This window comes from Bombina bombina, chromosome 1 (assembly GCF_027579735.1).
Source record: "Bombina bombina isolate aBomBom1 chromosome 1, aBomBom1.pri, whole genome shotgun sequence".
Classification (NCBI taxonomy): Eukaryota; Metazoa; Chordata; class Amphibia; order Anura; family Bombinatoridae; genus Bombina; species Bombina bombina.
Genome location: NC_069499.1, coordinates 366,991,285 through 367,005,966, shown reverse-complemented (window position 1 = coordinate 367,005,966; position 14,682 = coordinate 366,991,285). Strand labels below are relative to the sequence as shown.

The following is a 14,682-nucleotide window of genomic DNA, read 5'->3' as shown; positions in this document are numbered from 1 at the left end:
TTTTACTATAAACCTGCAATCGTAGAGGTGGGAGATTGTGACATAGTAAGAGCAGTATTCGCTACCTGCTAAATTACCAGGAGCCGCACTTCAATTGATTTTAACTAAGGCATTTTAACCAAGGCATTTTATTATTTACTTCTTGTAAGTGCAATAGATTGTGTGCACTCAATAAATGTGTTAAACTTTTTACCTTGAGTCATGGATGCGCTCTTCTGTTCTTATCTTCTACTCTCTTTTTTTAATATTATATATATATACAGGGCTTTTTTGTGGTGGTACTCACCGGTACTGAGTACCCCTACCTCTGCCAACTCATATTTGTAATTATCATGTAAATACTCTAGTTTTCACAAGTGGGGCTGCAAAATGCATCAAATATTATAAATAATCTCGTCTCTTTGCTTTACTCAAAGTTACTAAGCAGAAAATGTCAATCAAAAATCAATGAATACCGACACATTTTATTTGAGTACCGGCACCTTTTCTTATACAAAAAAGTACTGTGTATATATATATATATATATATATATATATATATATATATATATATATTATAGATAGCCAGAGGTGACAATTAGAATCATCATCATGATCTCACTGATTCACTCACTGTCAGTCACCTTAGGAGCAGCAGCCTTTTCTAAATTATATACACATAATTAAAGGGACAGTATACACCAATTTTCATATAACTGCATGTAATAGACAGTAGGGTTGCAACTAATGATTATTCTTATAATTAATTAGTTGGCCTGTAATTTTTTTGATTAATCTGATAAAAATAAAAGGATGGTCTACACTGAAATTTATTGTTTAAAAAGATATATAATAACTTATATATTCCCCTGTTTTGCATAACCAACACTGTTATATTTATACAATTTTTACCTGTGTGATGTTCACATTTATTAGCACAATGTTTTCTATGGCACACATGAACAAGCACTGTCTAACTGTAAAAAAAACTGTCAAAATGCACTGAGGTGGGCTTCAGCGGCTTAGAAATTAGCATATGAGCCTATCTAGGTTTAGCTTTTCAATATAGAATACCAAGAGAACAAAGCAAACTTGACTTTAAAAGAATATTGGAAACTAAGTATGTAATCTGAATCATTAAAGTTTTTTAAAAAAAAGGGAAGTAAGATTTTAATATAAATATTATTAAAATATAAATCCACATTGTAAAAAAATGATCTTACCTCTGGATTGCAGGCCTGGACTACAAGTTTCAGTGGCTCCTGTTATTCCTTGTGTCACAGATTCAGGCACCAGCACACACCGACCCCATCTGTGGGTTTGCCACCTGTGGGTAGAAGATATCAGTCAAACTGTTTAAAATATAGCAATAATTAAAGTAGCAATTTATCTAGTAACATTTTGCTCACAGTGTTTGCTCTCAGGTTTACTGCGGGGCACAAATTTGAGTCCATAATGAACCCTTTAATTTGAATTCCAACACACAGCATAAAGTCATTAAATACCATTATGGCAGGATTGCTTATAAAAGCTGTGTGCATACACATGTGTCTATGTGGGCTTATGTGTGTATGTACCTGTATGTATGCGCTTGTGCCTGTGTCCTTATCTGAACCTATACCAGTGATGTAGCTTTGCACAAAAAAATAGAGAAGCAGATTAATAAATCTGACAATATTGTCCTTTACTGCAACACAGAAGGGCCCATTCCACTTAGAACAAAACACTGAAAGCCTTGCTTAGTTTTATTGTATCTGCACATATCTGCAATGGTAAGTGATGGTCTGTCCTTCAGTTAGGCTGGCTAAGTATTTATTATCATTATTATTATTATTATTATTAGGTGGAAAAAAATGTTCCCTTATTTCAGTTCTTTTGACAAATTTGCATATTAGCCAATCAGTGCTGACTCTCAAGTAACTCCACAGGGGTGAGCACAATGTTATATATATGGCACACATGAACTAGCACAGTCTAGATGTACAAAACTATCAAAAGGTACTGAGATAAGAGGCGGTCTTAAAGGGCTTAGAAATTAGCATGTGAGCCAATCCAGGTTTAGCTTTCAACAAAGAATACCAAGGGGCATATTTATCAAACTCCAAATCGAGCTTGATGCCCTGTGTTTCTGGCGAGCCTGCAGGCTCGCCAGAAACAGCAGTTATGAAGCAGCGGTCACAAAGACCGCTGCTCCATAACCTGTCCGCCTGCTCTGAGCAGGCGGACAAACATCCCTGGAAATCAACTTGATCGAGTATGATCGGGTTGATTGACACCCCCCTGCTGGCGGACTATTGGCCGCAAGTCTGCAGGGGGCGGCATTGCACCAGCAGCTCTTGTGAGCTGCTGGTGCAATGCTGAATATGGAGAACGTATTGCTCGCCGTATTCAGCGAGCTCTGTCGGACCTGATCCGCACTGTCGGATCAGGTCCGACAGACCTTGATAAATTGGGGCCCAAGAGTACAAAGCAAATCTGATGGTAAACGTTGCTTAAAATTGCATATCCTATCTAAATCATGAAAGTTTAATGTTGTCCCTTTAAGAATGCCTGGGATAAGTATAAGGCTATCCTACAAACTAAATAAGTTTACAGTTTAAGGAAATTTTGCACAGACTTGTATGGCATATGGATTTTTTCTGTCATCAAAATGTATTCTTTCATGTAATTGGCAAGAGTCCATGAGCTAGTGACTTATGGGATATGCAATCCTACCAGGAGGGGCAAAGTTTCCCAAACCTCAAAATGCCTATAAATACACCCCTCACCACACCCACAAAGTTTACAAACTTTGCCTCCTATGGAGGTGGTGAAGTAAGTTTGTGCTAAGATTTCTACGTTGATATGCGCTTCTCAGCATTTTTTGAAGCCTGATTCCTCTCAGAGTACAGTGAATGTCAGAGGGATGTGAAGGGAGTATCACCTATTGAATGCAATGGTTTTCCTCACGGGGATCTATTTCATAGGTTCTCTGCTATCGGTGGTAGAGATTCATCTCCTACCTCCCTTTTCAGATCGACGATATACTCTCATATTCCATTATCTCTACTGATAACCGTTTCAGTACTGGTTTGGCTATCTGCTATATGTGTATGGGTGTCTTTTGGTAAGTTAGTTTTCATTACTTAAGACACTCTCAGCTATGGTTTGGCACTTTATGTATTTATATAAAGTTCTAAATATATGTATTGTACTTATATTTGCCATGATTCAGGTTTTCAGTATATTTCCTTTCGCAGACTGTCAGTTTCATATCTGGGAAATACCTATTTATGAAAATGTATTTTTTACCTGGGGTATAGTCTCTTTTTCAATTGACTGTCTTTTAAATTTGTGGGCAGAATTAGGTTCGCGAGGGCGCAAAATGCCAGCGTTTATTGCATTCTTTTTTTGGCACGAAGTTACGTTCATTGACGTAAATTTGTCATTTCCGATGTCATAGTTGATGCCGAGTCCTTCATAAGGACTCGTTTCTGGGCGTTTTTGGCGCCAAAAAATATTTTTCTGTTTGTTGTGCGTCATACTTGGTGCCAAATATTTTCATTATTTAAGACCCCATTTCTATTTGCCTCCTGCCTTTTTTCTATGTCAGAGGGCTATGCTGTTTGCATTTTTTCCCATTCCTGAAACTGCCATATAAGGAAATTGATAATTTTGCTTAATATGTTGGGTTTTTTTCTCTTACATTTGCAAGATGTCTCAATCTGTTCCTGTCTCAGAAATCACTGTTGGAACCCTGCTGCCTGATAACAGTTCTACCAAAGCTAAGTGCATTTGTTGCAAACATATGGAGATTATACCTCCAGCTGTGGTTTGTAATAGTTGTCATGATAAACTTTTACATGCAGAAAATGTATCCATCAGTAGTAGTTCATTACCTGTTGCTGTTCCCTCAACATCTAATGCACAAGATATACCTGTAAATTTAAAAGAATTTATTTCTTATTCTATTCAGAAGGCTTTGTCTGCCATTCCGCCTTCTGATAAACTTAAAAGGTCTTTTAAAACTTCTCATAGAGTTGATGAAATTTCAAATGACCAACAACATACTGATTTATCCTTCTCTGATGAGGATCTATCTGATTCAGAAGATCCTGCCTCAGATATTGACACTGACAAATGATCTTATTTATTTCAAATGGAGTATATTCGTTCTTTGTTTAAAGAAGTGTTGATTACATTAGATATGGAGGAAACTAGTCTTCTTGATATTAAAACTAGTAGACGTTTAAATTTTGTTTATAAACCTCCTGTCATCAATCCAGAGGTTTTTCCAGTTTCTGATGCTATTTCTGATATGATTTCTAGAATAGGCCTGGTACTTCTTTTATTCCTTCTTCAAGATTTAAAAAATTGTATCCCTTGCCAGCAGTTAAATTGGAGTTTTTGGAAAAGATCCCCAAAGTTGGTGGGGCTATCTCTACTCTTGCTAAACATACTACTATTCCTACGGAAGATAGTACTTCTTTTAAAGATCCTTTAGATAGGAAACTTGAATCTTATCTAAGGAATGCTTATTTATATTCAGGTCATCTTCTTAGGTCTGCAATTTCTTTGGCTAATGTTGCAGCTGCTTCAATTTGTTGGTTGGAAACATTAGTGCAACAAGTATCGGATCTTGTTTTGTCTAGCATTATTTATTCATTCAACATGCTTATAATTTAATTTGTGATGACATTTTTGATATCATCAAAATTGATGTTAAATATATGTCTTTAGCTATTATAGCTAGAAGAGCTTTGTGGCTCGAATCTTGGAATGTTGATATGATTTCTAAGTCCAGATTGCTATCTCTTTCTTTCCAAGGTAATACATTATTTGGTTCTCAGTTGGATTCAATAATTTCAACTGTCACTGGGGGGAAAGGAGTTTTTTTGCCTCAGGATAAAAGACCTAAGGGTAAATCTAAAGCTTCTAACCGTTTTCGTCCCTTTCGACAAAATAAGGAACAGAAACCTAATCCTTCCCCCCAAGGAATCTGTTTTTTTAATTTTTTTTTTTTAAATGTTCTTTGATTGAGGTTTTGCGAGAACAAAAAAAAAATTTGAATAACAGATACATTAGGTAATGCATATTATAAATAACAACAGTCTGTCATAGGACACAGTACAATATAATTTTAAAAGAAAACTTTGACAGACATAAGCAGTATCATACCTGTAACTGAGACCTCCATTTTATATATACAGTAGATTCTTTACATGACTAATTATCCGGCCACTCATGAACCCTTTAATATAGGTAATGTATACATTGAGAAATGATAGTCAAATTAGAGACCTCACTGAGCCTGATGACACTTTCAGGAAAATTTTAACAGCGGGTAAATACCTCTCGAAATAAAAAGGTCAACCAAGGACCATAGATGGACCACATCCCAAATATGACAATGAAGAGTAAAATTATATAAAAAGGGTATGTGGGGGGGAGGGGAGGTTATCAATTGAAAAAGAGAAAGCGATAACACTAGGACTGGGTGATGATAAAACTAAAGGAAATGGACTAGATTATTTTATCCGAATAATTCCGTATATACCTGTAAAAATACATAAACAAAATAAGTAAAAAGCAGGAAGTAATGGATATTATCTATATATAAAGCTAAATTTTCAGCATATGAACATCTTTCGGAAGGGAGACTACTTGCAAGCACCTATATTAATATGCTATGGAGCGTTATCTGGTAAACGAGTACCAAGCAGGCTGCTACAACTCCCGAATGGGTCCCGTGTACATTCCCTTCGCAGCATGGCCTCATCAGCATCTACATGACTTCATTACATTAAGTATGAACGTGCCATAGCTGTAAAATCACACCCCATATGGTAGCTAACAGTGCCATTACACTATACACTTATATACCTTAAAGAGGTAAACAATGTTAAACAGTATTCACAGAGATAAGAGCAACTACACTATTTACAAATATGCAAGTTCCAAAACACTTAGGTGCAAAGATAAATTAGACAAGCATCCAGATCCTCTCCATAAGTATAGCCACAGCGGAGTGAGAATTGTTCATAAGACAGTATGCTGGTCTTCAGTCACACCTAACATCAATTACAATTGTCAGCCACATCTCCCATCCCTCTCCTGCCGGCTAGGGGAAGATGAGGAACTATGTTTAAGCATAAACTGTACAAGAGAGAAGAAAACAAAGCTCAATGTAATGCAGCATTAACTATATCTCACTCTGTGATAGAAAATATGTATAAAAAGCTGTTTCTAAACAGGCAGCATTAAATATATGCTTACCTTCTCTAGAAAATGCAATGAAAATGAACATGAGACACTACACTATAGAAGTATACCTGGAGTAGATCTGCAGCCTGGCTATAGGATGCAGTAATGTTGTATATGGTCGATAGAGCTCTTAATTGACTTAAAGTGCGGTACTGTGTGGCAAATAACTGTAAACAACAATTTATATAGCTAATCAAACAGGATTGTTACCCTATACGCGCTAACACATCAATAGGCTTTACTGTATATTGGGCGTGTATTCTAATACCCTGCAATGACAAGGAATCTGTTTTTAATTGGAAGCTTTCTTCAAATTGGAATAAATCCAAGCCATTTAAGAGATCAAAGCCAGCACCCAAGTCCGTATGAAGGTGCAGCCTTCATTCCAGCTCAGCTGGTAGGGGGCAGATTAAAATTTTTCAAAGATGTTTTGATCAATTCGGTCCAAAATCATTGGATTCAGAGTATTGTCTCTCAGGGGTACAGAATAGGATTTAGAGTAAGACCGCCTGTGAAAAGATTTTTTCTCTCACGCATTCCAGTAGACCCAGTAAAGGCTCAGGCTTTCCTGAAGTGTGTTTCAGACCTGAAGTTATCAGGGGTAATCATGACAGTTCCGTTTCAGGAACAGGGTCTGGGGTTTTATTCAAATCTATTCATTGTCCCAAAGAAAGAAAATTCATTCAGACCAGTTCTGGATTTAAAGATTTTGAATCGATATGTAAGAGTACCAACTTTCAAAATGGTGACTATAAGGACTATTCTGCTTTTTGTTCAGCAAGGGCTTTATATGTCCACAATAGACTTACAGGATGCATATCTTCATATTCCGATTCATCTGGATCACTATCAGTTCCTGAGATTCTCTTTTCTAGACAAGCATTACCAATTTGTTGCTCTTCCTTTTGGCCAATGGACATCTCCAATAATCTTTTCAAAGGTTCTCGGTGCCCTACTCTCTGTAATCAGAGAGCGGGGTATTGCAGTGTTTCCTTATTTGGACGATATCTTGGTACTCGCTCAGTCTTTACATTCTGCAGAATCTCACACAAATCAGCTAGTGTTGTTTCTTCGAAGACATAGTTGGAGGATCAATTTACCAAAAAGTTATTTGATTCCTCAGACAAAGGTAACCTTTTTAGGTTTCCAGATAGATTCAGTGTCCATGACTTTGTCTCTAACAGACAAGAGACATTTGAAATTGGTTGCAGCCTGTCGGAACCTTCAGTCTCAGTCATTTCCTTCAGTAGCTATGTGCATGGAAGTTTTAGATCTCATGACTGCAGCATCGGACGCGATCCCCTTTGCTCGTTTTCATATGAGACCTCTCCAGCTTTGTATGCTGAACCAATGGTGCAGGGATTATACAAGGATATCAAAATTAATAGTTTTGAAAAATTATAGTAGATCAATACTATTGTGTTATTCTTTTACAAATAAATTCCCCAACACAATTAAACCCTATGCTTAGGGAGGAAAAATAGTTTTTCCTTTTTAATCTTAATAGTGGAGGTGCTCAATATCCTGTATGAACATAGAAAAATGTAGAGAGAAGAAATGGATATACCAGAGCACTCAAGTGGAACTATTAAGAATAATTCTCTTATGTGAGACTGGGGTATTTTAATTAAGACATAACTTTTAATAATAATAAAATAAAAATATGTATAATAGTGACAAACATTCACTCAATGTGGTGTATATAAAACCAATTAAAATGTAAGATAAATGCTGAGGTGCCAAGTGTTGGCCATACAAAGTATGTCTAGTGGGTAGTTCAGGATCAGAAAGTACTAGCGGGTGCTATGCAATAACAAAATTACTAATCAAAAAGGAAGATAAACTTCCACAAAATTATCTGCTAAGTGCAATGCTCAACCGCTGTTAGCATATATTAAAGTCACTCACTCTGTATTCTAGTACACAATTAAGTTAAAATATAATACCTATCATTGTACAAGTCTGTACAATGAGTTAATCTAGGGGTTCAAATCTCAGAGTAGGAGTGTTATAACGGTGACTAGAAAACTAACATCCAATGTTGCTATTAGAGAATTCTACCCACAAATGAGGTGTGTGAAGTGGGTAAGTCTTGCAAGGAAGTACCACAATATGCTCGCGGATTGCACAGAAAGACTAATCTATAAAAGAGGATTAACCTCACACAAGAATTAACTGGCTAGTGCAATACTGGAGCGGTACTATAACTTGTCAGAATCCCATACTATATATTACACATAAGTGTTTGATAGTTGTTACCGTAATGAAGTCCAGTGTAAAAGCCAAATGAAAGGCTTGTTCACATAGAAGAGGTACTTAATAACCAGCATTCATTCAAACCATTGTGTACAGTTCAGACAATTGGACACACACACGCAATAATACTATCAGCATTTATCTGGAGCGCCTGATGCGCATTTCGCCACGTCCGTGGCTTTCTCAAAGGCTAACCCGTCCTGCCTCATCCCGAGCGGTTAAATATCGCCCCGTGATTGGCTCTGAGCGATATTTAACCGCTTGGGATGAGGCAGGACGGGTTAGCCTTAGAGAAAGCCACGGACGTGGCGAAATGCGCATCAGGAGCTCCAGATAAATGCTGATAGTATTATTGCGTGTGTGTGTCCAATTGTCTGAACTGTACACATTGGTTTGAATGGATGCTGGTTATTAAGTACCTCTTCTATGTGAACAAGCCTTTCATTTGGCTTTTATACTGGACTTCATTACGGTTACAACTATCAAACACTTATGTGTAATATATAGTATGGGATTCTGACAAGTTATAGTACCGCTCCAGTATTGCACTAGCCAGTTAATTCTTGTGTGAGGTCAATCCTCTTTTATAGATTAGTCTTTCTGTGCAATTCGTGAGCATATTGTGGTACTTACTTGCCAGACTTACCCACTTCACACACCTCATTTGTGGGTAGAATTCTCTAATAGCAACATTGGATGTTAGTTTTCTAGTCACCATTATAACACTCCTACTCTGAGATTTGAACCCCTAGATTAACTCATTGTACAGACTTGTACAATGATAGGCATTATTTTTTAACTTAATTGTGTACTAGAATACAGAGTGAGTGACTTTAATATATGCTAACAGCGGTTGAGCATTGCACTTAGCAGATAATTTTGTGGAAGTTTATCTTCCTTTTTTGATTAGTAATTTTGTTATTGCATAGCACCCGCTAGTACTTTCTGATCCTGAACTACCCACTAGACATACTTTGTATGGCCAACACTTGGCACCTCAGCATTTATCTTACATTTTAATTGGTTTTATATCCACCACATTGAGTGAATGTTTGTCACTATTATACATATTTTTATTTTATTATTATTAAAAGTTATGTTTTAATTAAAATACCCCAGTCCTGCACATCCACTCCCATAAGAGAATTAGTCTTAATAGTTCCACTTGAGTGCTCTGGTATATCCATCTCTTCTCTCTACATTTTTCTAATATCATAATTAATATCCTTAAATCCCACTGTTCGACTTTCTCTGACTTAGTGGTTAGATCACCATCGTATATTTCTAGGGGCCTCTTTCATTTGTCCAACCTGGACTGTGATCACAACAGATGCAAGTCTTTCAGGTTGGGGAGCTGTTTGGGGATCTCTGACAGCCAAGGGGTTTGGAAACCTCAAGAGGCGAGATAACCAATCAATATTTTGGAACTCCGTGCAATTCTCAGGGCTCTTCAGTTTTGGCCTCTGTTGAAGAGAGAACCATTCATTTGTTTTCAGACAGACAATATCACAACTGTGGCATATGTCAATCCTCAGGGTGGGACTCACAGTCCTCAAGCTATGAAAGAAGTATCTTGGATACTTGTTTGGGCGGAATCCAGTTCCTGTCTAATTTCTGTGGTTCATATCCCAGGTATAGACAATTGGGAAGCGGATTATCTCAGTTGTCAGACTTTATATCTGGGAGAATGGTCTCTCCACCCAGATGTGTTTTCTCAAATTGTTCAGATGAGGGGGCTTCCAGAAATAGATCTGATGGCATCTCATCTAAACAAAAAACTTCCCAGGTACCTGTCCAGGTCCAGGGATCCTCAGGCAGAAGCAGTGAATGAGTTGAAACTTCCTTGGTGTTATCAACCTGCTTATATTTTCCTGCCTCTAGTTCTTCTTCCAAGAGTGATCTCCAAAATCATCATGGAGCAATCGTTTGTGCTGCTGGTGGCTCCATCATGGTCTTATAGGTTTTGGTATGTGGATCTTGTTTGGATGTCCAGTTGCCAACCTTGGCCACTTCCATTAAGGCCAGACCTTCTATCTCAAGGTCGGTCCATTTTTCCATCAAGATCTCAAATCATTAAATTTGAAGGTATGGAAATTGAACACTTAGTGCTTAGTCATAGAGGTTTCTCTGACTCAGTGATTAATACTATGTTGCAGGCTTGTAAATCTGTTTCTAGAAAGATTTATTATTGAGTTTGAAAGACTTACATTTCATGGTGTTCTCATAAATTCTCTTGGCATTCTTTTAGAATTCCTAGAATTTTATAGTTTCTTAAGGATGGTTTGGATAAAGGTTTGTCTGCAAGTTCCGTGAAAGGACAAATCTCTGCTCTTTCTGTTTTATTCCACAGAAAAATTGCTAAACTTCCTGATATTCACTGTTTTGTACAGCCCTTGGTTCGTATCAAGCCTGTCATTAAATCAATCTCTCTTCCTTGGAGTCTTAATTTGGTTTTGAAGGCTTTACAGGCTCCTCCATTTGAGCCTATGCATTCTTTGGACATTAAACTACTTTCTTGGAAAGTGTTGTTCCTTTTGGCCATCTCTTCTGCTGGAAGAGTTTCTGAATTATCTGCTCTCTCTTGCAAATCTCCTTTTCTGATTTTTCATCAGGATAAGGCAGTTTTGCGGACTTCATTTAAATTCTTGCCTAAGGTTGTGAATTCTAACAAAATTAATAGAGATTGTTGTCCCTTCTTTGTGTCCTAATTCTAAGAATTCTTTGGAGAGATCTTTACATTCTTTGGATGTGGTGAGAGCTCTGAAATATTATGTTGAAGCTACTAAAGAGTTCAGGAAGACTTCTAATCTATTTGTTATCTTTTCTGGTTCCAGGAAAGGTCAAAAGACTTCTGCAGTTTCTTTGGCATCGTGGTTAAAGCTTTTGATTCATCAAGCTTATTTGGAGTTGGGTAAAACCCCACCTAAGAGAATTACAGCTCATTCTACTAGATCAGTTTCCACTTCTTGAGCTTTTAAGAATGAAGCTTCAGTTGATCAGATTTGCAAAGCAGCAACTTGGTCTTCTTTGCATACATTTACTAAATTCTACCATTTTGATGTATTTGCTTCTTTGAAAACAGTTTTTGGTAGGAAAGTTCTTCAGGCAGCTGTTTCAGTTTGATTCTTTAGCTTATGATTTAAGTTTTTCCTTTTATTTTTGAGAATAAACTTATATTTGGGTTGTGGATTAATTTTTTTCAGCAAATGGCTGTTTTTATTTTGTCCCTGCCTCTCTAGTGACTCTTGCATAGAGTTCCACATCTTGGGTATTGGTATCCCATACGTCACTAGCTCATGGAATCATGGCTATTCGTTAAACTGAATTGTGGGTGTGGTGAGAGGTGTATTTATAGGCATTTTGAGGTTTGGGAAACTTTGCCCCTCCTGGTAGGATTGTATATCCCATACGTCACTAGTTCATGGACTCTTGCCAATATGAAAGAAATTAATTTATCAGGTAAGTTCTTACATAAATTATGTTTTATCTATATTATTCAAAAGTAACATAAAAACATGTAATATTCCTAAAAATTAGAATCCTAAAATAAACACAAAAGGAATTTATTTTTGTCTGTAGAGCATACATTTTTCCAAAAAGTAAAATATTATATAGATGTTATTCTCTTTAATTTGTCATAGCAACATATTATTGCTCACAGCAGCAGAAAAAAAGAAATGTTATTTTAATGAGTCCCATTTGCTGCATGTTTTAAAAAATAAGAGGCTCAAAAGTTAAAAAAAGAATTAAAAAAAAACTGTATATAAAAATGTGCTTTGAAATGCCGTAGTGAAGTATAACCTCCTCACCACATATATTCAGCAATTAGCTTACATATATTATTAACGGACAAGTTTGGAATAATCATTACCGAATATTGAATATGTTGGACTCAAGTTTTCAGTTTGCTAAAATATATCTGTTCATCCTCATTCTTCTAAAAGCTTAAATCTAAATTACAATGTAATTTTTCTTTGTGTTCTTGCTAGATAAATGAGAATATATGCAGCATTACCCTGTAGACACAATGAACTATCAACTTTAAAGGTTCTGTTCTAAAAGATATTTCGCTTTTATGTGGTATCTTTGAACATAGTTTTTTTCACCATTTAGGTTGCCAGGAAAGAGAATAATTCCTCAGGTGTACCTTTTTAAAAAGTGACATGAATCACAATAACCTAAGAATGTTAAGGAGTCTAATCTAACACAGAATCTTTCATTTGCATTTAAATTTCTCTTTAATTTGATTTGCATTGAGCAAATTATGTTTAATGCTAAATTCAGTGTATTGGGAATAGGCCATTTAATTTTGTAAATTTTCTATCCAGAAATTAATTTATCAGTGCAATTTTTTATGGCTTTAAACACTATACTTTGACAAACCATCTACCCTTATTAATAGTTGGTTTATGTCTCCAAATCAAACCAAAATGGTATGCCAATATTCTTGGCATTTGCAAACTTGTAACACTGCAAAAAAATATAAAAAAAAAAATAACTTCATAAATGTTGCACTTCATCACAATTCTATGGAAGGAAGAAGTGGGATCCGATTTTACTGTTAAACTCTACATTTAAGTATTACAGACATATTAACCCTTTGTCTTTAACATATAAGCATCAAGCAATTTATATACTAGTGAGTTACTTTTTTATAATTATGTTGTAGACAAAAAATATCTAAAGCAAATAAAAATATAGCACTTACAATAAATCCTTCCTGAAATAAAATGTAGCCCGTGCAGAAATGTATTAACAAATTGTAACTTCCCTTCTAAACTTTGAACTAAAGCTTTATGAAACATGAACGTGTTTCTTTAACATTTTTGTCACTAGGTGGTTTTACAGAACAATGAAAAAACAAATACAGAAGACGAGTAAATGCATTATGTAACAATGCATTTATCAGTTTGGAATACAGGACAAAACATATGCTAATCATGCAGTATAATTCCTTGAATTATATACATGAGGTCATTTAATAGAACAACCCTTGCTTCAGGCACAAGTGTACAGTGATAGAACTGTGGATTTATATTCTTCTTATGATTTTAAAGTACATGTTTGGGAAGGTTATTGCACACACTTTGATGTGTTTTACAATTTGGTAGTTTTATTTTAAGTTTGCATTGAAACAGCTGTGATGACTGTAAAATTAGACTTGATAAAGCACAATAGAAAATTTGGACCTGTAAATTGGACAGACTGGGACCTCTTCACAATCTCTTTCCTCGTAAAGAGTGTCAGGACACGCCTGTCCTCCATTAACAGATTCCTGGATTATTATTCTGTAGCGGGATTGTTTCAAGGAGGTAGCATTGCCTGAAATAATAAAAGCAGTAAGAACTGTTGTTTAATACTCATAATGGAAAGGTAGTTATTATATATATCTAAAGGGAACTGAATAACAAAATTAAACATAATGGATATAGAGTACCACATAAAAAAACACAGCTTACTTCTATGGTCTTTCCTTTTTTTTTTTTTTTTCTTTTTTTTTCAACAAACTTGAAATACATTTTAAAAAAAGGACTAGATGCTTTTATGGCACAGCAGGATCAAATCTGTTTTTTGAGTCAAGATGGAATTTATTTTTTCTCTATGAGACATAATGAAAATGTTGTTTTATCCTCCTTTGGATCAGTAGATGTGTGAAAAGTTGTACTTGATGGGCTTGAGTCTTTTTTCAACCTTTAATACTATGTAACCATGTAACATACATTTTTACATTATTTCTAACTCTAAATTATTGTTAAATTTAACATTTATTTAATCTCACTCTTTTGTTATTCCTGTCAGTCCTTAATGGGATATTCAAATGTAAACGATGATGGGGCTCTATATTTCCATCATATTTTGGTAAGCAAACATTTATTTTAATATTTTCAAGTAATGTTATAATTACTGGGTTTAAACATCAGATTACAATCATAAATTAATATTCTGAAAAAAAATATTTACTTTGAGCATGTTTTAAAATTTTAAAGTGTGATTTCACCCCTAGATTGTGAAGGTTGACACATTGGGGTAGATTTATTGGGGTAGATCATGTGCGCCGCACATCGAAAAATTGCGACAGCATACGCTGTCAGCATTTATCATTGCACAAGCATTTCTAGTTTGGCTGCTATCAGGGGGTGTCAATCAACCCAATCGTAGCCGAACAGGCTGATTGCTGTCTGCCACTTAAGAGGTGGCGGACAA

At 35.7% G+C, this 14,682-nt stretch overlaps 1 protein-coding gene across 1 annotated transcript in view; it reads right to left on the bottom strand.

The window, feature by feature from the left end:
• The window catches only part of THSD7B (thrombospondin type 1 domain containing 7B), a 1,177,597-nt gene that overhangs the window by 691,535 nt on the left and 471,380 nt on the right, over window positions 1–14,682 (bottom strand). The window contains 2 exon segments of the mRNA XM_053712541.1: window positions 1,203–1,306; window positions 13,668–13,800. Coding sequence (XP_053568516.1) covers window positions 1,203–1,306; window positions 13,668–13,800 — 237 coding nt within the window.